The sequence below is a fragment of the Euprymna scolopes genome, chromosome 8 (genome assembly GCF_053919585.1).
Source record: "Euprymna scolopes isolate OS-2025 chromosome 8, ASM5391958v1, whole genome shotgun sequence".
Taxonomy (NCBI): domain Eukaryota; kingdom Metazoa; phylum Mollusca; class Cephalopoda; order Sepiida; family Sepiolidae; genus Euprymna; species Euprymna scolopes.
In genome coordinates, this window is record NC_136489.1 from 162,195,691 (window position 1) to 162,220,797 (window position 25,107).

The 25,107-nt window shown below is 33.8% G+C and overlaps 2 protein-coding genes across 5 annotated transcripts in view; one reads left to right on the forward strand and one right to left on the reverse strand.

The window, feature by feature from the left end:
* LOC145284009 (DNA-directed RNA polymerase II subunit RPB2) overlaps positions 1-7,246 on the reverse strand; it is an 83,203-nt gene extending 75,957 nt beyond the window's left edge. Inside the window, exon 1 of the mRNA XM_080133100.1 lies at positions 7,038-7,246. Coding sequence (XP_079989226.1) covers positions 7,038-7,056 — 19 coding nt within the window. The 5' untranslated portion in view covers positions 7,057-7,246. The remainder of the gene's footprint in view (positions 1-7,037) is intronic.
* Positions 7,247-7,314: 68 nt separating this feature from the next.
* The window catches only part of LOC145284013 (phosphatidylinositide 4-phosphatase SAC2-like), a 697,431-nt gene continuing 679,638 nt past the window's right edge, over positions 7,315-25,107 (forward strand). Inside the window, exon 1 of one of the 4 annotated variants that reach the window (XM_080133106.1) lies at positions 7,315-7,581. In XM_080133106.1, coding sequence (XP_079989232.1) covers positions 7,485-7,581 — 97 coding nt within the window. In that variant the 5' untranslated portion in view covers positions 7,315-7,484. The remainder of the gene's footprint in view (positions 7,582-25,107) is intronic. The other 3 variants (XM_080133105.1, XM_080133103.1, XM_080133104.1) reach the window with 3 other exon arrangements.

Genomic DNA, 25,107 nt, shown 5'->3' on the forward strand with positions numbered 1-25,107 from the left:
ATAGAGCCTGTTGAATGTCGAGCAGTGATCCGGTTTTTGTATTTGAAAGGACGCACACCACAGGAGACTTTTGATGAAATGAAAGAAACTTAGGGTGATAATGCCCCATCATATGACCTTGTAAAGCGCTGGCATCGTGAATTCAAACATGGCCGGAAGTCTGTGGAAACAGCTCCCAGACCTGGTCGGGCCCCCTTCTGCCATTGATGAGGCATCTGTCCGTCAAGTTGAGGCTGCCATTTTGTAAGATCGGCGCATTACGATTCGCCAAATAGCCCAAGATGTCAAGATTAGTACAGGGTCTGTGGAAACTATCATTCATGACCATTTGCATATGCATAAGGTGTCTGCCAGATGGATTCCCCGGTTGCTTACACCATTCCAGAAGCGAGAACGCGTCGAGTGCTAGAGGATGAATTTGGAGATGTGCGAAGAAGATGAGTCAAAGTTTTTCAAAAGACTGATTACACAGGATGAAACATGGGTCCATAATTATGATCCAGAGACCAAAGCCCAATCAATGCAGTGGTAGCACTTGGACTCACCACCTCCAAAGAAGGCAAGGGTGCAGCCCTCCGCTGACAAGGTCATGCTCACAGTCTTCTGGAACCAGGACGGAGTAGTGATGAGATTTCCTGGCAAAGAGTACCACAATTACAGGAGCCTATTATGCTTCACTTTTGAGGAAATTAAGGGAAGCTATCAAAATCAAGAGGCAGGGCAAGATCAGCAAGGGTCCTCCTGCAGGAAAACGCTCAGGTCCACAACTCGCATGTCACCAGATCAGAAGCATGACGTGTGGTTATGAAATCCTCCCTCATCTTCCCTACTCTCCTGACCTTGCACCCTCTGACTTTCACCTCTTCCCAGCCATAAAAGTTGTTTTTGAAAGGAAAGCGTTTCCCAGATGATGCAGCCTTGATTTCTGAAGTCACATCGTGGTTGAAGGACCAACCTGGGGTGTTCTACAAAAACGGTCTCCAGAGCTGCATCAAACGACGGGAAAAACGCATAACTCTGGGTGGTTCCTATGTAGAGAAAGACTAATAATTGTGCCAAGTTTCGTTGCTCTACTTCTATGGGAAGTGGGTCAGGGGCATTACTTATTGCACGCCCCTCATAGGAACGTCCAAAAGTAAGGGACAAAATTGAGAAAAACAATGTAAACAGTATGCTATATTCAAATTTTTTGATTTACTCTAAAGTATAAGTCTTACTTAGTCATTTGTAAACGTTGCATCTGTCAGCACCATGGCGAAACGCCAAAAACTCGATTACTCTGTGAGACAAGCTATTATGAAGCTACACAAGGAAAAGCACACCATTAGAGATTTCAGAGAAAGTGAAACGTTCCAAGTTCTCTCCAATTCTCTCTCCTCTGATCTTGAGCACGTAGTACAATGGGGTAAGGAGTGGCTGGTTACTTTTAATGCATCTAAAACCAAGCTTCTCTCTTTACATCATCAACATTCTGATCCACATCTGGCATCAATTGAAATGAATGGCTCTCGTCTTCAGGAGGCCTCAAGTTTTGACAAGCTTCTTGGCTTGACCATTACTCCTGATCTTAAATGGAACCCGTACATCAAATCTGTTGCCAAAGCTGCTGGAAAAATGGTGGGAGCTTTCTATCGATCCGGTAGATATCTCACTGCTGATGCTATTCTCTATCTATATAAGAGCCAGGTACGTCCAAGGATGGAATACTGTTGCCACATCTGGGCAGGAGCTGCTAGAAAGGACTTGTCCTGCCTTGATAGAGTTCAAAATAGACTTCGTAGCCTCGTAGGAGATGTCCTTTTCTCTTCCCTGCAACCTCTATCTCACAGAAGAGATGTTGCGAGTTTGTCTCTGATGTATCGTTATTTTCATGGAAAGTGTTTGACTGAGCTTCAATCTATGGTCCCCCCCCCCCCTCGCCAAACTTTCACAAGAAACACTCGTCTAGCTGTAAACACTATCAATAATTCCCCCCACTCTTTATTTGTGCCTAAACCTAAACGTAGATTCCATGAACAAAGCTTCTTTCTTAGAACTGCACGCCTGTGGAATTGTCTTCCGTTTTCCTGCTTTCCGGCTGACTACAATATGGTTGTCTTCAAGTCTAACGTAAATAAGTTCTTGATGAGCCGTTCCATATAAGTTATCAAATTTACCAAATTTTCATTACTAATGATTACTATATTGTCCAATTTCTACTGTACACTCTTTACCCCTTATCCTTGAGTGGCCTCTTGGCCTTGATAAGTGGTGATGCCTGTGTAAAAAAAAAAAAAAAAAGAAAAAAAAAGAGTGTTGTAGGCAGAGTTGTCATATCCTACAATGATACTGGGAAAATAGTGCTTTTAAAACCAGCAGACCCTGCAAAACTTTGGCAAGAGAAGATCGAATAATGCAGCATATGTCATTAAAGGACCGTTTTAAGTCTTGCACAGAAATTAAAAGGGTCATGAATAGTACCTTATGTGTTAATGTGTCTAGACGACTGCAAGAAATAGGGCTGTTTAATCGAACCCCAGGGAAGAAACCACTTGTTAGTTCGAATAAGAAGAAGAGATTAGAGTTTGCAAAGAGGTATGTAATGTGGACATATGAAAATTGGGCAAAAGTATTTTTCAGTGATGAAAGCAAGTTTAATTTATTTGGAAATGATGGAAAAAGCAATGTAAAGAGATGCAGATCATGTAAATCATTAGATCACTATCATCGTCTTGACATTTAATAATAAATGTTTAAATTTCAACTGTATTTCTCACGGTTAACGTTGGCTGTGTGGATTTGTTCCTTGCTAACAGAGTCAGAGATGATTTTGTTGTCGGGTTCGAATCTCCCGACGGGCAGTAATCGTGACACCTTACACTGATGATTTCCGAAAGGATGAAATACTAGTGTCTGTAGGTATTAAAAAAATAGTTATAGTAATAATTATATATGCAGTTATTTAAATTTCATTCAGAAAAATATCATTTTTCAAAACAAAAATTTATTATTTGAACAACGAATACAATTCAAAAAAATTTCTTTAATCCATGGATTTTCGGGTAAAATTTTACTTTAAGGCCCATCACACATTTGTATAGAAAAATGTATATTTTTTGTAGATTTCGGTGTGCTAAAAACGAATCCCAGAGAAATAGTTTTCATGGTATGAAGAAATTACTTTTTCAAAAAGTGGGTGATCACTTTTCTAAGTAAATTTAACTTAAAATTAGCATCCACTTTCTGGCCATCTAGTGAGGAGGCATTTTTGGTTGGTTTATTGGCTAAAATGTTTTTTATGTTTTTTTTTCTGGCTTTCATCTTTCAATAAAGACACCAGGAAATTGAAAAATAAAAAAAATCTCTATGCAGATACATATAATTCCTTATGTTAGCAGTTTTAACCATTTCTGTACGTGTAAGTGCACTCATATTTTTGCTGTAACAAGTAGTTTTCCAGATATGAAGCCATGTAATTCTATATGTTATCAATGGTGGCCATTTTGTTTTTCATCTAATTTTAAATTGTTCGCCAAAGATTACTATGCTACGTGAGAAGGCAGTTTGATACGCGAGTGCACATGTAACATTCTTCATTTATGCGCTCACGCATAGCAGAAACAAAGGCTGTCAAATTGTGGAAAATAGTCCCAGGGTTCAGGGGTTAATACCATGCAAACGGTTATCATATTCTTTTAAAGCAAACCGAAATCTACAAAAAAATAAACATATTTATACAAATGTGAGACGGGCTTAAAGTAAAATCTACATATCTATAAAAGTGAAATTTTTTTTGTGTGTGTACATTTCCCTACCAAACTACTCTGTCAATTTTCAGTTTACAGACTCAAGATTTGACATAAGGGGTATTGAGATTTGGGAAATTTTTTTAAAATCAGTTTTCGGTCAGAAATTTGGCTGTCAAGGGGTCAAAGTTCGAGGATGTGACCTTTGAAACTCTACCAAACTCCTCTGTCAATTTTGGGGCTAAACACTTTAAATTTTAGATGTAGGCTACATGGACATGGATCAAACTTTTTAATTTGATTGGAGCCCAAAACAATAAATGTTAAAGGGTCAAAATAGTGGTCTCTACTAAATTATTCCGCCAATTTCTGATGTAAACATTTAAAATTTTACATAAAGTGTGTTCCTAGGGCAAGCTTTTTAATCAGTTTTTGGCTGAAAAAGGATCAAAGTTCAAAAGATTTGACCTTTGCAGTCTCTAGCAAACTATTCAGCCAATTTTGGGTCTAACCATTTAAAATTTTACATAAAGGGTATTTAGACATGCAGCAAGCTTTTTAATCAGTTTTTGGGTGAAAATTTGGCTGCTAAGAGGTCAAAGTTGAAAGAGTTGACCTTTGCAGACTCTACCAAACTCCTCTGCCAATTTTAAGCACTTGAAATTTTAGTCAAACTTTTATATATATATTATATGCACAAAGTTATTAACAATACATAGGGCCCGAGCAAAGCCGGACTGAACTGCTAGTAATACTGATTTTCGATGTAGGCTCATCCCCTCAAAGTCATTAGCAAAATATTAAAACTGGTTTTATACAATTGTGCTATTCAGCACATACATAGAAAATATATTAAAGATTAAATCTTTTTAAGTGACATAGATAAAGAAAATAAAGCTTGAACAAACAAAGGATATGAGATTTTGATATCCAAATGAAATAGTAATCCTTGCTAATGACTTTCCTCTGAAGAGATGAGCCTACATCGAAAATCCATGGATTAAGGAAATTACTTTGAACATGGTATTCTTTGTTCAAATAATAAATTTTTGTTTTGAAAATTATTTTTCTGAATGAAATTTAGATATAAAAAAAAATGTAAATTTTTAATTAGCTCTATCTAGTATATTGAGCAATTTATTTTGGGAGGGGGGCTAGGATTATCGAGTTTGTGTTTACTATACACAGATTCGAAAAAGTTGTCAAAAATCAAATATATACCAAATAAATGTTATCAAAGGAAAGACAAGTTACTCCTCTACCTATCTGCAAAAGTTTTTAGTGGTTTTACTCCCTTTAAAACGTGGAATCTTTCGAAAATCATACAGTGTTTATTGATATATTTGAACAAGAAAAATGGCTGCGTCCTTGCTGCTGAATAGGGTAAGTTTGGGAAAATGAGTTCAAACTAAATAATTATACAAAATACTGTTAGTGTCTTATATAAAAATATTACCTCCCGAATATATTTTGTAAAACTTGATACCACAAGATTCATTAATCTATGATCTAGATCTAATACATCTCATTATTTTGATTATATATATATACTAGCAAAAGTACCGGTCGTTGACTGGGTTCAAAAACAGCCTAAAGAAAATGGACTCTAATTTATGAAAGTATGATAGGTTATGAAAAGGAAGGGTTGTAAAGAGATAGCTTCGTATTTGGGGGTATCAAAACCAAAGCAAAATATGATGAAAGTAAAAATAAAATAGATAAACCCCATAATTTATTGTACCATACCTGTTCACATTGGAAACACTTATCACAATATTCTGTGGATCTATATTAAAAAACCTTGTTAAACTTTGTGATATATACGAACACCCAAAAATTTTATACCATATTTCTTCAAACTGAAACATAATTAGCAAAGTAAGTGCACTTGCACTACTGCACTATATATATATACTTCTCTTGTGTTATTCATGTTCCCGGGACGCCGAGTATCTCTGAGAGTCAACAAAAATATCTAACAACTTGTATAAACAAAAAAGTAGCTTAGAACATCCAAACAAAACATATTAAGGTGCTAGTGCAGAGAGTGCTGATCCGCGCTATTTTTTAAATCGTATTTCCAAGTTTAATTAAAGTTTTATGTTTTTTTTATTCAATTGTAAGGTTGAAGACAATAGGCACAAAACACCCTCCCCTCTCCATGTTAAGAATGGCTTTTTAAATAATAACGTTATTATTTACGCCTGGATCACTTTCTGCACCAGTACCCCCATATTAATCAAAATCGCATAAAAACAAATAACGTATGAGAATATTGTTCTGTTTTGTTTAGTCATAGAACCCAAAACATAGGACGATCTAAAATATAATCATGAATGAATTTCAGAATCATACTTTATATTTTAATAGGTTTGTTATATTTATGTATGTGTATATATTTCAATGGGGAAAAATAACACCGTCTTCGGGTTTGTATTACTGTACACATAGATTCGAAAAAGTTGTCCAAAAAACCCCCCAAATATATAACAAATAAATGTTATCAAAGGCAAGATAAGTTACTTTTCTGCCAAACTGGATATATTTTTCGTGCTTTTATTCAATATAACATATTTATTCAGCTCGAAAAACATACAGTGTTTACCGATGTATTGGAAAATTCAAGATGGCGCCTGACTCTCTCTTTAACACGGTAAGTTTGGGAAAAGGTGTTATAAATAAAAAACTAGACAAAATACTGTTAAAAACTCGCTCAATATATATTACCGTGACATAGGTTGACATATATTCGGCGGCTTTTTAACAGTATTTTGTCTAGTTTTTTTTATTTATACCTTTTCCCAAACTTACTGTGTTAAAGTGAGTTAGACGCCATCTTGAATTTTCCAATACATCGGTAAACACTATGTTTTTCGAGCTGAATAAACATGTTACATTTAATAAAAACACAAAAAAATATATCCAGTTTGGTAGAAAAGTAACTTATCTTGCCTTTGATAACATTTATTTGTTATATATTTGTTTTTTTTTGACAACTTTTTCGAATCTATGTGTACAGTAATACAAACCCCAATCTTCAATAAACTTTATCGCATTTCGTGTACACCAAACGCTTGTTTTTACGAGATTAATTTCCGTTTTCCTTCCAAAATAACGATTTCTAAGTTATCACATTTTAATAAGATTATTTGGAGAAAGGAAAGAAAGGCCGATCTTAAATAGCAAAACGCACATATACAAATTAAGAAAGCAAAAAAAATAATAAATAAATAAAAAGGTAAATACTAGCCCGCCATGTTTTTTTTTAATGTTAAAAAGAAAAAAAAAGGTATTGTCACAAAAAATATTCACCTTCATCAATCGCGTACATTATGGCAGCCGAATTTCTTTTAGAAGAGGTTCGAGTCCAAAATTAAAACAGAATAAAGGTAAATAAAGAAAAATTCGAGTCGGATGGTATTAGATTATATTCATTAATCCAGAGCAACCGTCGTCACACAGATGCGACAAGCACGGCAGCCATGTTGGATAATGAAGCCGGAAGTGACCTCGGCGTCTGTGTCACCGGAAGTGTTGACCATGTGGAAGGTGAAGGATAAAATCAACAAAAAAAAAAAAAAAGAAAAAAGAAAAAGAAAACTTATTCACTTCATCTGCTGAACGAGCAAGAGTGACAGTGAGTTAGTGCGCTTACTTGCCGAGGAAATAAAACTAGGCAGAGAGCTTCTTGACTCTCGCAATCACTTGTCTTCGTGTGTATGTGTATATAATTTATTTTAGCGTTGCTTTCTTGTAAATATGGAACTTTATCAAACGGAAAACCATTACGTTCTTCTAGACGGGGATTTTTCACTCTGGTGTAGCCGTTCTGATGGATCTATTAAGGCAGGAACAGGTAAGATTTTAAAAAATATAAATAAATCCAATGAATTTTGACGGTACTTATGCAGAATACGGACCGTGCGTTTTTTAAAAAAATTTTTTTTTTAAAGATAGGGTTTTCAAGCTAAATTAAATGTTTACAGTGTCTTTTGGTTATCAAATTGTTAGGTGAAAGTACAGCACATTTAAGAAGCATGTAAAATTCTAATTATAAATTATAACGTTATTATTTCAGCACGGCCCGTAATATGCATAAGTACCGAATTTTAATATAAACTTTAAATAATAATGATAATGCTCGGTTCTCTCTCCATCTATCTAACACTTACCCTAGAGTGGCCTCCGGGCCTTGATAAGCGATGACCTCTCCTAATAAAATAAAATAAAATAAATAAATAATAAAAAAAAGCAGTAATATTAAAATCAGTTAAACCACCAATGTTTGAAGATTGAGCGTGAGCGCTAGTTTATTTTTTGATAAATATATATATTGAAAGTTATATTAAAAAAGGCGGACCTAAACGAGAATCATCTCCCACCCCCATCGAGGAACAGCTTTCGGAATAAACACCCTACCCTCTTCATTTTAAGAACGGCTTTCGTTTTTTTTTTTTTTTTTTTTTTTTTTTTGCAATTTTTTAAAAGTGGATTATTATTGATTGGACAACGATATAGAGGGGGTATTCTCGTTCAGGTCGCCCTTAAAAATTATATTTTAAAAAAGCCTTTAAATTCTGCATTCGTTATAAGTTATAATTACTAATAACTATAGATTTTTTCATAACTTATTTAGTTAGTACTAGTCAAAACCAATTTCTTTAAATTGAAAATGTATTTAATTAAAAAATTATTTTTAACCTGACCACATTATCCCTATCTTTATTTTGTGAGCATACATCTCTAATGTGCAGACAGAACCGCAAAAACATGCTTATGCTATTGCTGTCCTGTCAATGAAAGAAATCCTTCTAAACTAAGGCAATTTTAATTCTTGTTCTGACTCTAGTAGCCCCCTTTTTGGGGAGCTGAATTTTTTTCCCATATTAAAAACTGGTATTGCGTCTAAGTTTGCCCCCGTGGGGAGGTAGGAAAATAGGAGCATTTGTGTATGAAAACATTCGTCACATGCTATTGCTAATGCTATGCCCAATTCGAAAACCTCCAACACATTATTTTGGTGTTAATACGATTTCGTATAAAAAAAAAAAAAAAAAACTCAATATTATTAATTCTGCATATATTATTTACAGAATCGAAAAGGAAGTATTTTAAATAAAAAAAACAAAAAAAAACAAAAAACATTCCAACACAGAAGAAATAAATACTTTCAATACATTTCGTGTCTGTTCTTTCTTCTGTTGTTGTTTTGGAAAAGAAATGCTATTTACAGGAATTTGAAATTAGTGTGTTTATTCAAAATAGAGACCATGCTGAAATAATAACGGTTAGAAACCCATTCTTAACATTGAGAAGGGGAGGGGCTAAAAACAACCCTGGTGTCTAACTCTGTCCCGTGGGGAGGCATAGTAAATGGTTACAATTTAACCAAGAAAAGGGCGGACCTGAACGAGCTTTCCCCACCACCACCACTGTAAAATTAATTTCTTTTCACGTTTTCTTTTTCCTGCACATTATCGTCGGTAACAAACTTAAGTTTCATATTGGTAGGAATTTTAAGTTTATTTAATGACTTTAAAAGCGTGGGATCACTTTTAAATTATAACGTTCTATTAAATTGATACCCCACTTTCTGGTCAATCAGCAAAACTAACTCTCCCTATTAAGCTATTTTTGCGGTGTAAAAAAAAAATAAAAATAAAAATAAAATAAATAAATAAAAATAATAAAATTAATAAGTGACGTTAAATCATTAAATAAACTTTTTTTCTCCTGTAGTTTATTATCGACGATAATAATTTTACGGCAGGGGGGGGGGGGCTCATTCAGGTCCGCCAAGAAAAGATATCGTAAAAATTAAATTTAATTTGAAAATCCTGGCTTGATAATACGGTCCGCAAACTGTACAAGCACCTTGTTAAAGTCTTAAGGATAAATAATGATATTAGTAAACAAAAGTAACACTTGCATTTATATTTTTAATGTATTGACCCATTTTTTTATTCTGTCATATTTTTAGTTTTTAAGTAAATAAATCCAAATCCTTGAAGCTCATCCGAAAAAAACAAAAAAACAAAAAACAAAAAAAAAAAAACGGAAATGTAAATTGAAAATATGCAACACACCAGTTGTTGAAACTGAAGTTTTTTTGTTTGTCCCCCCCCTCTTCTGTAATGTACTCACGATTTTATAAATATTTGCATACTAATGCTCTTTATTTCAATTTTATTTTTATTAAAAATTTGTTTTTGGTGTATTTGTTGACGTTGACAATTTTTTTGTTCATTCATTTAAAAAAAAAAGGTGTTTTTGTTTGGGGGTGGGGGTTACATCATCAATCACTTTCTGCTTCAATGATTCGACTTCGAAGCAGGTGTTTGTTTTGTACACGAAAAAATAATTTAGGTCATTATACTAGTGTTCATGTCATATGGAGATTGTCAAACATTGTTTAAAACTAAATTAAATTAAATTTCGAGACAACACCCAAAAGAAATAAAGGAATATTTTTGGCAGCATTTGAAAGATATATTTATATATTGAAATAGCGTAATTTCTTTTGTGCGCCTGTATGTTTGCCTTGTATATCATTGTATAGGAATTTAAATATTGATAAGTGACCATTTCAATATAAATCGATTCGTTGTTAGTCTATTTTGTGTATCGGCTTAAATTAAAAAAAATTTTTTTTTAAGAACACTAAAGTTTTTATTTAGGTGATGAATATATATATATATATATATATATATATATATATATATATATATATAATCAGGATTTGTTGCCAATGTAAACGCTTTTAAAGGAGAACTAAACAAAGCATTGATCATATAGGCAATATTCAGTAAACTTTAAAGGTACCGTCCTGAAAACAAAATGAACGGTACTTGTACAGTTTAGTCAAGGCATAAAAAAAAAAAAAAAGAATGAAAATATCGAAAAAGTTTATATTGTACGTACAGTTATGGAGTAAAGTTCTCCGAAAAAAAAAATTCACTTAATTTCATCAAGTAGTTTTTTGTTTTTTTTATAGCGAAAAAAGCTATTTGTTATCGAACCGAACAAAAGGTTCGATTTTGAGGAAGAAAAGCTAATATTAAAGATGGGGAGGGAGTGTCAGCACTTTAAACTGAGTTATCTCCCCGTGGCGTGTTCTAAAAATGCAAAAAATTCAAAGATGTCTACCTTCTTCAACGTGCTGTCATAAAAACATGTTTTTCCACTATAAAAAAAACAAAAACAAAAAAAAAAACAAAACAAAAAACTACCCGATCAAGTTAAGTGAAATTTTTTTTAGAGATCTTCAGTTCAAGACGTATACGTACAATATAACCTTTTTTCGATATTTTCATTTTTTTTTTTTTTTAATGTCTTGATTAAACTTAGGCACCGCCAAAACTGGGGGGGGGGGGCAGGTAAGTACTTTTTGACGGACCATCTTTTTAAAAATCTACCAAAAATCAGGTAATTATCCGATCAATACGAAATTTTCAGCGATTATTAAGAGAAGAATGAACTTTATAACAGTGTACTTATTTTTCATAAACGATTTTTGTTTACAAAACCCCCCCTTGTTTTGAGGGGGTTCCAAATATGCTTAAAATAATCATCTGAAACTGAACACAACATATTGTGTTGTTGTAAGGGACAGTATTATAGATTAAAAAAACAAAACAAAAAAAAACATTGTTTGCATACCTTATTTTGACGTCTGAATATCAGAACTTCGATTGTGTTTAATTATTCCGCTTTTGAGTTTTGAAGTGTGAAATTCGGTGAATATGTTAAGTAAAATAATTAATTTAAGTTAAGCAAAACAAAAAATATTTTTTTTAATATTTATACGAAAAAAGCCATTTTAAAATCTTTGATAAATAAATTAACAATTTTTTTTAGCGAGCCGAATAATGCATGACCATTATTAAACAGGGCATGCTTTGAAGAATCGATACAAAAAAAAAAAATTCGACAAATATTGTGCCCTTTGTGTTAAGAATAGCATTTTTTCGATCCCGTTTGAAAACGTTTGCCGCCTTTCGACTACGGTGGACCAAACGCGCTGAAATAATTTCTTTTATTCTGGTTTAAAATTGCCCTCCCCCATTTTGGGGAGCCTGGCCCCCACACATACACATTAAAAACCAAACTCATACAAATGGTCACCCATCTGGTACTGGCCAGCCTCAGCGTTAATAATACATTGAAATTTTCGTCACTGAAAAATAAGTTTTTTTTTGCCTGTTTGGTCTTCCATAGTTTGCTTTTTGTCAAATGCAAACGTAAACACTGTCGATCTAGACTCTAGATCGACGCGAAGTAACTGGTTGCCTATATGAACAAGTGGAATTATTTGAAATCCAAGTACTTATATTATAATATTTTTGCATATTCTCTTAGAAAATCATCCTAAATCTTAGTTAGACAACAAATAAATAAATTAATTATTTCAAAAACCCTTTTTTTTTAATATTTATGTACGTTTTTTGTGCAAGACAAAAAATGTCAATTGTTAACTTTTTGGGAAAATTTAACATTTAAAATTTAATTAAAAATAGTAGAAAAAGTTTTACATGATTCTGTTTTCTATGATAAAATTCAGGGTTTTATCTTTCTGGAAAAAAAAAGTTACTCAGAAATAATGGATTTTAATAAATGTAATTTCGTTTTAAAAAAACAACAACAACTTGATTTTTCGGCCATTTTTGGCGGTGCCTAATTAAACTGTACAAGTACCAAATGACCTGAGATCGAGTTTTATGTAAAACCTGAAACGAAATACGAAACCAACACACTAAAAACTTGGGTATTTTTTACGACCTGCCTCAGCGTAGTATAACCCCCTCCCCTCAAACCTCCCCATGTTAAGAACAGCTTTGGAGGTTTAAGAGGAGGCTTATTCCGAAAGCCGTTCATAACATGGGGAGGTTAGGGTGTTTATAATACGCTGGGGCACGTCGTAAAAATTTACCAGAACTCAGTGTTGAGTAAATATTTAGAAGAGTTTTTTTATTTTGGTAAAACTTGCGGAGAATACTCTGTTTTATGGTTGTTGTAAAAAATGGAACGGAAATTTAAGTTTTGTTCAGTTTTAAATTCGGTACATTTTTTACATTACGCCCAATTCCTCGTTCGCATTCGATGTGTCAGATTTTATAGGTTTTCAGGTATGCTGACAAGGTTGGGGGTGTCTATTCCGAAAGCCGTTTTTAAAATGGGGAGGTTGGGGTGTTTATTCGTTGTAAGCGTACCTGAAAACGTATAAAAGTTGACATTTCCAATCTGAACAGTGAGTTGGACTAAGGTAAAAAATAAATAAATAAAAAATAAATAAATAAAAAAAAAATAAATAAAAAATAAATAAATTAAAAAAAAAATAAATAAATAAAAAATAAATAAATAAAAAATATACCAAATTAACTTTTTTTTTTTTTTGTTTAAAAAATTAAATTAAATTAAAGTTTTTTGTAATAAAATTTTATTTTTATAAAAAAAATTTTTTCGTTTTATTTATTTATTTATATGATGGCGCCTATATTCAGGCATAAAGTGAGTCCCTTAGGACCCGTGAAGAAATAAGATAAGTTCCAATAATCGGATAACTTGCCGAACGTTAGTAATAATGTCCTCCTTGGTTTGAATAGGTTCAGTAAATATGTTGTTTCTATATGTAGAGATGAGTCCTTCGATCACCGACTGTTTGGTGTCCATGAAGGCATAATCTTGGCTCCCTCGACAGAGAGGCCGCTAGGGTTGAGTCTATACCATGCCGTGTCTTTCTTTAAACTGAAAAATAAAACGCTTCAATACAAAAATGGTGCCATGTCAAGATCACCTGACACATTAAAATTTAAACCAATCGCAGACCGGCTAGCAAACCATGTAGGCGGCCTAAAACAAATATGGCGGTTGAATATGGAATTTCTCACAATATAAAGTACGATTGCTGAATGCTATTTTTTCGATTACTTCCGTTTTTTGGGGGGGCACAAATTGGTTGTAGTTTTGAGTGAATGGTACGTCGAAATTTTCAATCCTCTCATAGTCTTCGTTAGCATTCAATTGTCTATCCATCTCATTAACCTTAAGTAACTTTTGGCCTTGGTAAGTAGTGACTCACACACACACACACACATATATATATATATATTTATTTACCAGTGGTGAAACAACCGGACTAGAGTGCTCAATATGTAGCCAGAGCAGTATATAGGAAATTTAATAGTATATAGGATCTTCCTCTAGCTGAAACAATATGTAAACTCATTCTGGACTCACAGTAATAAATTTCCTATATATATATATATATATATATATATATATATAATTATTATACTGTTGGTAGAATTTTTCAGTAACTCATAACAACAACACAATATGTCATTCCAAAGAGTGCTCAATGCATGAAACAGAGCAATATATTGATTGTTGGAGAGCTATTGGCTACACATTAGCAAACGTGTTTCAATGACCCCCTATCAAGGAAAATCACCTCATCAGGCCAAAAACCATCCACGAAACTTTCAATAAAGACCATCCCTTTATATTAAATTCAACTTTACAGGGTTGAACCATTCTAAAAAGAAAGAGGGATACTAACAACCTATATCAAAACAAATATAACGTATTCACAAATATAACGTATTCACAAAAATAATGTTAGGTTTTTCAAGGTATAATTCTGAAGCAGATTTATTATAAGTTTGCATTAAATTTTCTAGCTCCAACCATTATAATTATAATTATCTTCCACCAGACTATCCATTCATGTGTAATCACCTTTTTCTTTACCATATTCCCTCTGCTTAACTTATTTTGTTTTCAAATAAGATCTTTGACTTACTTGTTGTTTCATCAAATACTTCTGCATGCAAAATCCGATCCCGCATTTTGCTAATTCCTACCCTCTGATGAGAAGGAGAGTATTTCTTCGAAACTCTGCGGATTAAGGACTATCCATTTATCTAGTGTTTCCTTTTCAGATTAAATATGTTTTTAACTCATTTCAAAGTGTTTTTTAACATATTTTATTAACTGTTTGCTCATATATATATATATTAAGTAATGTGATTGATAATTTAAAAGTTGAAAAATCAATTTTCAACTAAATTAAAAATCCGTTTCATAAGAAGGAACAACAACAAAATCAATTATCTGTACGATCGTTTCGGAAAACAATGCTTTTTATTGTGGTAAACATCCAGTTACGAACAATAATTACATATAGTTTTTTAATAAGCAAGGTCTCCTCGTCAGCAAATTTTGAAGGGTTTTTATTAAATTTAAGACACCATAAATAACCTTATTTATTTACTTATTAAAAACTATATGTAATTATTGTACGTAACTTGATATATACCACAATAAAAAGCATTGTTTTCCGAAACAATCGTACAGATAATTGATTTTGTTGTTGTTCTTTCTTACGAAACGGATTTTTAATTTAGTTGAAAATTGATTTTTCAAATTTTAAATTATCAATCACATTACTTAATATTGAATCAGCTCTAGGATATCTACCTATCGAGCTTATTATATATCTAAATTACAACAAGCATTTTTTCTTTTTCTCTTTCCCGTATTTCAATTAAACTAGTAATTTCACTGTTACATTGAAATACACTCAGCTCTTTAGACTATGGCTCTAATCTCCTTTAAATTATATATATATATATATTAGTGATGGGACGATGCCAAAATTTTTCCCGATTCCGATTCCGTTCAAAATTTCCGATTCCGATCCGATTTCCGATTCTTGTAAAATGTATACATATTTAATTAGATTTTTTTTGTTTGTTTTTTCGTAAATTTTCAAATTATTACATAAACCCCTGGTTAATGTCCGCGTATATTTTATCTCAAATGTTTGCCTTGTAATTGATTTAAAATTGTAACACAACAAAACATTTATTTTGATTTTAAAACAAAGCTATATTGTACCAGTTCGTATTTACTGTATAACATGCTACTTACATGAATAGTGGAAAATATTCGAAGATTGGTAGGCAAAATAAGAAAATGATGTAAGAACAATATATTTAACAACGCCACTTAGCAAAGCCACATCTCATTGTTACGAACGAATTTCTAAATAATAATATTACTATTATGAAAACCATTTTTAACGTGAGATTGCGTGAGCTTTCTGTGCTTTCTCTCGCAGCTAAATCCCTATTCCAAAATGAAATATTACTTTTATAGATTACGTGTTAGAACATTTTTTTAATTGGCGGAAAGAAAAGCGATCATTTAGAATTTAGAGTGTAAGATCAGTTTCGAATATAAATTTAACGTAAAATGATCATCATTTCTGGCCATCCTAATTCTTTATGGATATTAACTAAAGTGTTTCCCACTAAATTAAGTTCGGTTTGCAACGTTGTAAAACCATGTGTAATCGCTTAAAAAGTAGACACCCTATCCCCAATAAGCGCACATAATTTAAAATTGGTAACACACTACAGCTCATGTTACGTTATATTTATTTGTGAAACTGACCGTCTATTTTAAATTCCTAATCGTTTTATATTAGTGTTGTGTCGATTAATCGGAATCGGGAATCGGATAAATCGGTAATTTTGGGGGTATCGGAATCGGTATTGGAATCGGAAAAATTTGTGCCTAATTTCCGATTCCCAAATCGATTCTTTTAATATTTTTAAAAAGTTCATTTTCAATTGTTTGTACCGATTATAAATATTTATTTATAGTTTAAAAGAAATAAATATTTATAATCGGTACAAGCAATTGAAAATTAACTTTTGAAAAATATTCAAAGAATCGATTTTGGAATCGGAAATTATACACAAATTTTTCCGATGCCGATTCCGATTCCCCGAAAATTACCGATTTAACCGATTCCCGATTCCGATTCCAATTCATCGGCACAACACTAATATATATATATATATATATATATATATGTATATATATATATATATATATATATATGTATATATATATATATATATAATTCCAGCAAAGAGTCTGATAATTGAGCACAACTCCTAAGTTGCTAAAAATAAGCTGAGCCCAGACTATTGGTATACTTTTCTTCACCCAGACCAGGCATATTGCAACTAAAACATGAAGGAAATATTTATAGTGGGGAGTTGGGCAGCAAGATGTTTCTTTACACTTCAGTTTCGGTGAGCCGGTAAAGAAAGGAGCTAATAGAGCAGAAAATCCGGCATCTAAGGACCTCTCCATAGAAGGGGTGTTATTTTTGCTAGTCACGTGTTTTGGGAGTATTTATGTTGGAGGGCATACGAGTACATAAAAGACATTATTTTTTACTAATAAAAATTGCTTGGATTTTGCATTTTTCAACTAATTTCCCAACGTCTTAGTCAGATTGTGTTTAAAGTACAGAAATATATTATCAAAAATAAATAATCTATTTAAGTGCAAAGCCCTTAAGTGATTTTTTGGGAACTCTCTATGTAATATATGCTTTCCGTTTTTATTTAGAATCATGTGTGCACATACATTTGTCGTGTACTGTTCCAGTGTAATCGTCTTGGTTAAATCAACCTAACTCGCACACTCGTAGGTTGATTTCTTTAGACGTCGTAAAGTACTGAGTTAGTTCTTATACGACTGTGGAAGTACAGAAAAGTATCTGAAGGGTTTTGAACTTAAATATATTCATTTTTGATATCTTTCTGTGATTTGAACATGATCTGATTAAGACATAAAGAAATTAAATTTAAAAAAATACAAAATTCAAACCATCTTTATTAAAAATAATGCCTTTTAAATGTTGCTCATTTTCAGCTTCGCATGTTTTTTTTTTTTTTTTTACATAGGCGTCACCACTTATCAAGGCCGATGGGCCACTCAAGGATAAGGGTTAAAGAGTGTAGAGTAGTCAAAAGGACAATATAGTAATCGATAGTAATGGAAGTTCGGTAAATTTGTTAACTTAAGTGGAACGGCTCATCAGAAACTTGTTCACGTTGGACTTGAAGACAACCATATTATAGACAGCTGGAAAGCAGGAAAACGGAAGACAATTCCACAGACGTGCAGTTCTAAGAAAGAAGCTTTGATCATGGACTCTATGTTTAGGTTTATGCACAGATAAAGAGTAGGGGGAATTATTGATAATGTTTTCAGCTAGTCTAGTGTTTCTTGTGAAAGTTTGGCGAGGGGGGGGACCATAGATTGAAGCTCAGTCGAACACTTTCCATGAAAATAACGATAAAGCAGAGACAAACTCGCAACATCTCTTCTGTGAGATAGAGGTTGCAGCGAAGAGAGAAGGACATCTCCCACCAGGCCACAAAGTCTATTTTGAACTCTATCAAGGCAGGACTATTTGTGCTCTTTCCAAAACATTATTCATGACAGATTGCGGAATCTCTGGAGTGCAATTTAGCTCTCTTATTTCGTTCCTGATGTTTTCCTTAAATTCTTGCAGGGTTTTGGGTTTATTAACATAGATTCTTTTTTTTTAATTGAAATTGTGTTGTGACTTGGGTTATCTCTTATACATGGCAATGTTGTCGATAAGCTCTTTGAGTCGAAATTATTTATTTTGGTAAAACAATTTCACAACTTGTGTAAATTCTTCAATGCTATACTTACTCATAATTACTTTCTAAAATATTATCCGTAAAATATCAGAAATAGAAAAAAAAAAGCATTAATGGTAAAATGACACAGTGACTTTTTGGACACCTTATATTTGTAAAATAAGCACAGGGATGTGACAGAAGATGACGTGTGGCAGATACTGCGAGATTTATTAGGTTAGAAATTTATTTTTGCCCAATCTCTTCAAATCGGTTCAAATTGGTTGGTGCATCTCTTTGTTACCTACTAACTGCAAACTGACAAACAGTTCAAAGCAGCGCAAGATGCATTATGGTCATATTTGGATTATTATTGCTCACTTAGTTTTGTACAGTATCAAGAACAGGAATTTGAATCCACGTTTCAAGGAGTTTTTCTATACTAGTGCCAAGTCTCTACAAAATTCATAGGCATTTTCGTCTTACTGCATTCCTGCTCTGGAGGAGGTAGTCACGATGTCTTCTATATCCACATTCGTTTTTTTTTTTTTTTTTTTTTTTTTTTTTTTTTCATGGCTTACTGCATTTCGCTATTTTTCTAAATATGCAATACTTGTTTCCCCGTTTTCCTTAATAATATACTAACTCTTTTCATGGGTGGATAATTGGTGGTTAGAAGGTTTCTTATGGTTGTTCAGTTTTGTCTTGCTTTGGTAGCATTAAATCTGTCCGTTCATTTTTTTACCTCATTCTGCTACAAACTGGTGGCCATTTTTCAAGGATTTGTCCGTTGCCTTGCTTGTGTGGGCATTTGATTTATCCCCATGCCAGGGATAGAACATATTATTGGCAGCAAATGACGCATCATAGATGCAAAGCATCATGGAAATGGATTATGAAAATCAAGAATAATGAAACGGTGATTGCTATGAAAATGTCCCTGAAGAAAATTGGTTCCGGATGTATGTAGCGATCAGTACACTCTCAAATCCATCCTTATCACTTCCTGACGCAACTGTCCTACATTTACTAACCCAAGAACTCTCATCTGACCAAACCAATGAACAAAAAGCACTCTACTAGCTAAAACCACTATATATGATTTTCCCCACTCTCTATCTGTGCCTAAATGTAGACCCAGATTCCATTTTCTTTCTCAGAATTGCCCGCCTTTGGGACACTGTTTCACTGACATGCTTCCCAGCTGAATACAATGCGGTGGCCTTCAAATCTAATCTTACTCGTAAACAAATTCTACCCAATCAACATCAGTAATGATTACTTCGCTACCACTTTACATTCATTAACCCTTCTCCTCGATTGGCCTTTAGGCCTTGATAAGCCCTCCCCAATATAAAGTTTTTGACTGTATATGGTGGATATTTTTGTAACAGTGTGTATAACAAGTATAGACAAGGACAATTGACATGGACAGGTTTTACCTAAGGGAGGTAAAATATTATCAGTGGGGACACCAACAAAAGACACATACCTTTTTTTTTTTTTCATGCTTCCTGCGATTACAGATGCTTTTCACTCGAAAAATTAGACACCAAGACGTGAATTATATTTGAATATAATTATTTATTTCCATGCTGGATCCCTTCATCGCAGTTGAACACACTTCGGACCAGTCCACATTTTACTATCTCGCCCCTTTTACTTCCACGGGTGTGAAGTCCACACCCTGCAGCACAAGAATCTAATCTGTTCACTAGCATGTTGAATACCGAACTAATCTCTCCTCCTGGCCACATTTATATCTATCTATGTATAAAAACTAAAATTCCAACTTGGATTTTTCTTATCGCTACGAAAGATTTGAATGCATTAAATATTCGTCTACTAATATTGTACAAATGTACAGCACAATCATGTTGACCCCTAACCCCTAAACCCTAACCCTAAATTAGCTAGATCTTTTGCTAGTCAATGCAATTCCATGACCCATATATAGTAAAGTTGTATTTTCTTTTTAAATAAAAAAAAGGCTTTTTAATATGAATGTCAATACACACAAAAAAAAAAAAAAAATCATACCCATATACCTTTATTTTCTTCTAAAATTGATAAGTGCTTTTATCTGATTAGTTGAGGGTGAAATAAACTTAATAATTGACATAATTACAAGAAGGATTTTGTGCCACGAAACAGGTGCTGTCAAGAATTGTGTATGTCAATGTACTTAAGGAAATAAACACTAAGATGGTCAATATCTTGAAATTTGAAGTATAGACTTTTGTCATTTATTTGTTATATGCTCTGTAATTATATTGAGCTTCATAAATTAAAAGATGAAATATTGAATAAACATATTTCCCAATATATGTGTGTGTGTATGGCACAATCACGTTGACACACCGGTTCTCGCCAGATCACTAAAGTTAAGCAACATTGAGCCTGGCCAGTACCAGATGAGTGACCATTCGGGAAGGCTAGATGCTGTATGTATCTTCTGGAAAGGTTGAGCGTGAGGGTTGCACCCTCACCCTATCAAAAGAAGTCCTCGTTACAAAAGCATCTCCAAAAGTTGCCTGTGCCCCTCCAGGGGCTCAAGGGCTATGGATTGGAATATTGTACAAGTTGATTTCTCTGAGAAGTGATTTCGAAGAGCTGTCACGCGCGGAGAAATTGAAAAATCAGCCCCAGCTGAACATGTGTGGAAGAAAGGGAGTGATGTGGGATGAGGTTAAAATACAGGATACAGACGAAAGATGGCGGATCAGAAAACTTAAAGAGGCAGCACGTATGATAGAAAACAATAGCATCAATAGTCACCCCAGCATAGAACTAAGCTGCATTTGGACGCATTAGAGTTGCTCCCCTTACATCGTGTTTAAAAAGAAAAAAAAAATATGCATAGGTATCGATCCTCTGTTTCCTAAAACCACTTTTTTTTTTTTTTCACTAATATAAACAATTTATCCCGAAAAATTGAATCATGGAAAAACCTTTAACAAATATCTTAGTGATAATCGTGGGCGAGAGGTCTGATGAATATGGTGGATGAGGCAGTCTCATCCGCCATATTCGTTCAGCTTCTGCAGAGTCGTTGAGTAACATGCGGACGAGCGTTGTCATGAAGGAGAATTGGTCCCTTCATATTGACCAATCTTGGGCACATATATTGGAGCCTCTGGTGAATTTCGTCTATTTGTCGGCAATACTTCTCCGCCGTAATCGTTTCGTCCGAATTAAAAAAAAAAAACTGTGCTACTGAAGATTGAACGTTTATGATCTACAGATCCACCCTCAAACAAACGGGTTGAATTCTTGTAATGCAGAGTCAACCTTCTTTTTCCTTAGTAGAAAAAGAAGCATGTTTTAATACCAGAAGAAGGTTGCAGGTTGCAGCGACCGAAACGTTGTGCTAATAGCACTCAAGATGAGAATAAGTCTGATTAATTAACGTAACATAATATTGTACAAGTTGATTTCTCTGAGAATTCATCATACTAGACTTTGTCGAAAACCTTGGAAATATCTCCTGCTACTGCTCTCATTTCACCTAACTTGTTCAGTATGCGATATATGTTCAGAGATGACTATTAGGAAATCTGCAGTAGAGCAGGATGATGTTGTTGGCCCCAAAAGTTTATCATTTTCAACGTGAACTTTCATCGATTAATGATTCAAAGCAAAGAGCAGGTTACAGGGCATCAGATTTCTTTAAAACTCGTATCACAGAAGCAATTTTCCTGTTGTCAAGGAGAAAGATTTTGTAGGTCATTTTTAAAATTTTTTTTATAGTTTGGAGTGGACTGAGACAGACTTGACAAAGCATTTCTCGATTGCTACAGCAGAGATACGATTGAAAGGAATGATTCGACCATCTTGTGCAGGTTCCATCAGTAGTGGTCCTGGATATGACCTTAAACTATACCCAGTGGTGAGGCCCTAGCTTGTGGGCTTTGGGGAGTGTGGAGCCACCCTTTAATTACCATTGCTCCCATGTCTACTCTGACCCGGAGTGGTAGTACCTGTTAGGGTCCCAACTATGGGTTAAATAGAAACCGACTTCAAAACAACAAATATATTCTATTAAAAAATCTTTCTTCAAAATGTTTGGATTCGGCATTAAATAACCTGAAAAGGGTTGATATGCTGTAAAACAAAAACAACCAACCAATCCATCAGTAGTTAAAAAAAAAAAAAATTAGGGAGGGTATGGTTTATAGAGACTAAGGTGGAGTTTAAGGTAAACCACTGGGCAAGCTATTCGGCATTATTTGTTGTCATTGAGACAGTTCTATGGTGGTGCAATCGTTAATTGCCCGTTCACCACACAATTAGAGATTTCCAAAAATCGCAAAGTTCTAATTTCTGTGGTACGATGCAATTTCTAGTCACCTCCATAAACCTACTTTTAGCTGCAGCTATTTACTCTTACAGTGGTTTCTTGATGCTGCAAATTTTTGCCTATTTTCAGCTGATTTATGGTAGTTGTGGAAATGAAGAATGCACGGTGCTGCAAGGGCCAGTGAACGATTGGAAAGTTTAGCTTTTGCTTGCTTTAAAATATGGAGTTACCTCCTCTTTATACTGTTCTCCAGAGAGAGAAAAAATTTTCCTCCAAGCTGATGAGTTCCGTGTGTGATTCTCAATCGGCATGGTAATGCATTGTTGCTTGTAGTAAACAATGCTTCCGTTTGCTTGAGGGCAGTTAGACACAAGGTTGGTTTTTAATGTGGAGAAAATCCAGCTCCCTAAAAATAAAAAGGAGCACTCTGGGTAGGAACAAAAATAATTCTCGGCCATGAAAGAACTCTCCTCCACTGACTGAGGAGAGAAAAGGTGAAATGCAGCACGGGAACAGATATCACACTGTGATCTTCGCCCGAAGTCCAAGAACGCTTCTCTTTGTTGCAAAGGGTCTATGGTGATATCAACCGTTATTACCAGGTCATCAGTATTCATGAGTAGTATATTGGCATCTGCATGAAGTTGTCAGGAATAGGTTGAGAAGTAAGGCTTGCTGGTCCTCATGATCTGAAGGAGGTTGGTTAGGAAGGTGAAAGTTTGTAGAAGTGAATGAGCAATTGAGAAACTGTGTGCTATTATAACAGAGGCACTGACATATGTAGAAGCAGCGGCAACTCTACATATGCAAATGACCAAGCTGTGGCGCCAGGTGACATCACAACAGATGAAGAGTAAGGGAGGAAAAAAGAGGGGAAAAAACGTGCTGGAAAGAGAGACTTTTAAGTAGTCAACATGGCAGTTTTTTTTTTCACCACAAGGCGGCATAATGGGAACTAAACAAGATGCTGGGCTCATTTGTTTTCCGAACTTTTAATAAGACTTTCGGATGACCGTATTGTCACTGGCTTGGAAAGTACGTATCTGGTGGCTTGGTGTGAAAATAATAGATAATAAATTTTTTTTTTTTCCTTTGTTTCTTTTTTGCAATTGAAAAAAAAAACACTTAAATTTTTTTCCTGTTTCTTTGTGAGACTTTCATGCATAATGTTGGGTCAAAATATTGCGTGTCAAAATGTGACAACCATGTTAGAAAAATTAAATTCAGGTAACTTGATTATGTAGTAGAGCCAGCATGTATCAGCCTCAATCACTGCTTCGATACTAGTTTGAAACTAGGAACATGCCTTTTCCACAAGCGCTGGCGGGAGCTCGGTGAATACTTGACAGATGGCGGTGATCAGACTGGCTTTGGTGTTGTGGGAGGTCAAATACATGAAGACATTAAATATTTTGAATAAAAAAAATCAGCCACAGTTACTTTGTGAGATCTTGTGTTTAAAAATGGCAGTACATATTTAGTCCAACTGATCGATTAGTAGTTACCTCCCCCTGAATTTTTTGAACTCTCTAACATTAAAGCATACTTTAAAACTATAAATCGCTGAACTCAATACTTTTAATTTCTACTTGATCATTTTTCGTTATCTTTGGAATTTATACTAATTTTAACATGACCCGTAAGTATGTAATATTTTCACCTGAAATGTGTTGGTTTAAAGAAAATCACTGGTACTACCAAATCAGGCTGTCTGAAGATATTGGCTTCCTGAGACGAAATGCACCTAACATTGATGCTTTTTGTTTTCTTTCTTCCTTTTGCAAAACTTATGTTCTGCAACCCCCCCTTTTCCTTTTTCCCCGTTTCCCCCTTTTTCTTTCTATCTTCCCCCACTTCCTGACTGGTTTCTTAACTTAAAATGTACCAGACATTAAATATATACCCTTTTCCCTCTCCCATTGTAAAACTCATGTTCTGCAGGGCAAGGAACAAAAACGATAAAATCCACTATAAAACAACCAAACCAAACCAAACACTACAAACTAGCGATTGAAGATACAAAGACCTTGAAAAATAAAAACCGTCTACAAAATAACTGGATGCAACATGAATACTGTTTCCAAAATAACTGGATTCGACATTAAATAACCCGAAAAGGGTTGATATGCCGTAAAACAACCAAACCAAAGAAAACCAATTTACACAAGCACTAAGTCAATTTAGTTCATATTAATTCAACACAAATACATGAAAACAGTAAATCGAGAAAATAGAAAGAAAATCTTCTGTAAAAAAAAAACAAAAACAAAAAAAAAACGCAAGTTAAAATATTTGATAAATCAGATTGTGTCATTGTTAATTCACTTGAAACTTCGTTTTTTTTTTTTTTTTTTTTTTTTTTTTTTTTTAAATTCTTGTATACGTGAGAATTTATATTTCTATAATGTTTGGAATGAATATATGTTTATTATGCTGATGACACCTCATAGTCACTGTCTTTGATAAGCTGAAGTTCTTTACTTTGAGTTTAAAGCTTCTTGTAAAAAGTAGATGAAAATAACCCCCCTGGCAAATGCTAAAATGTTTCCTCTTGTCGAAATGATGTCGCAATGGTCATTCCAAAATCTTTATATGGCATTAGCAGAAG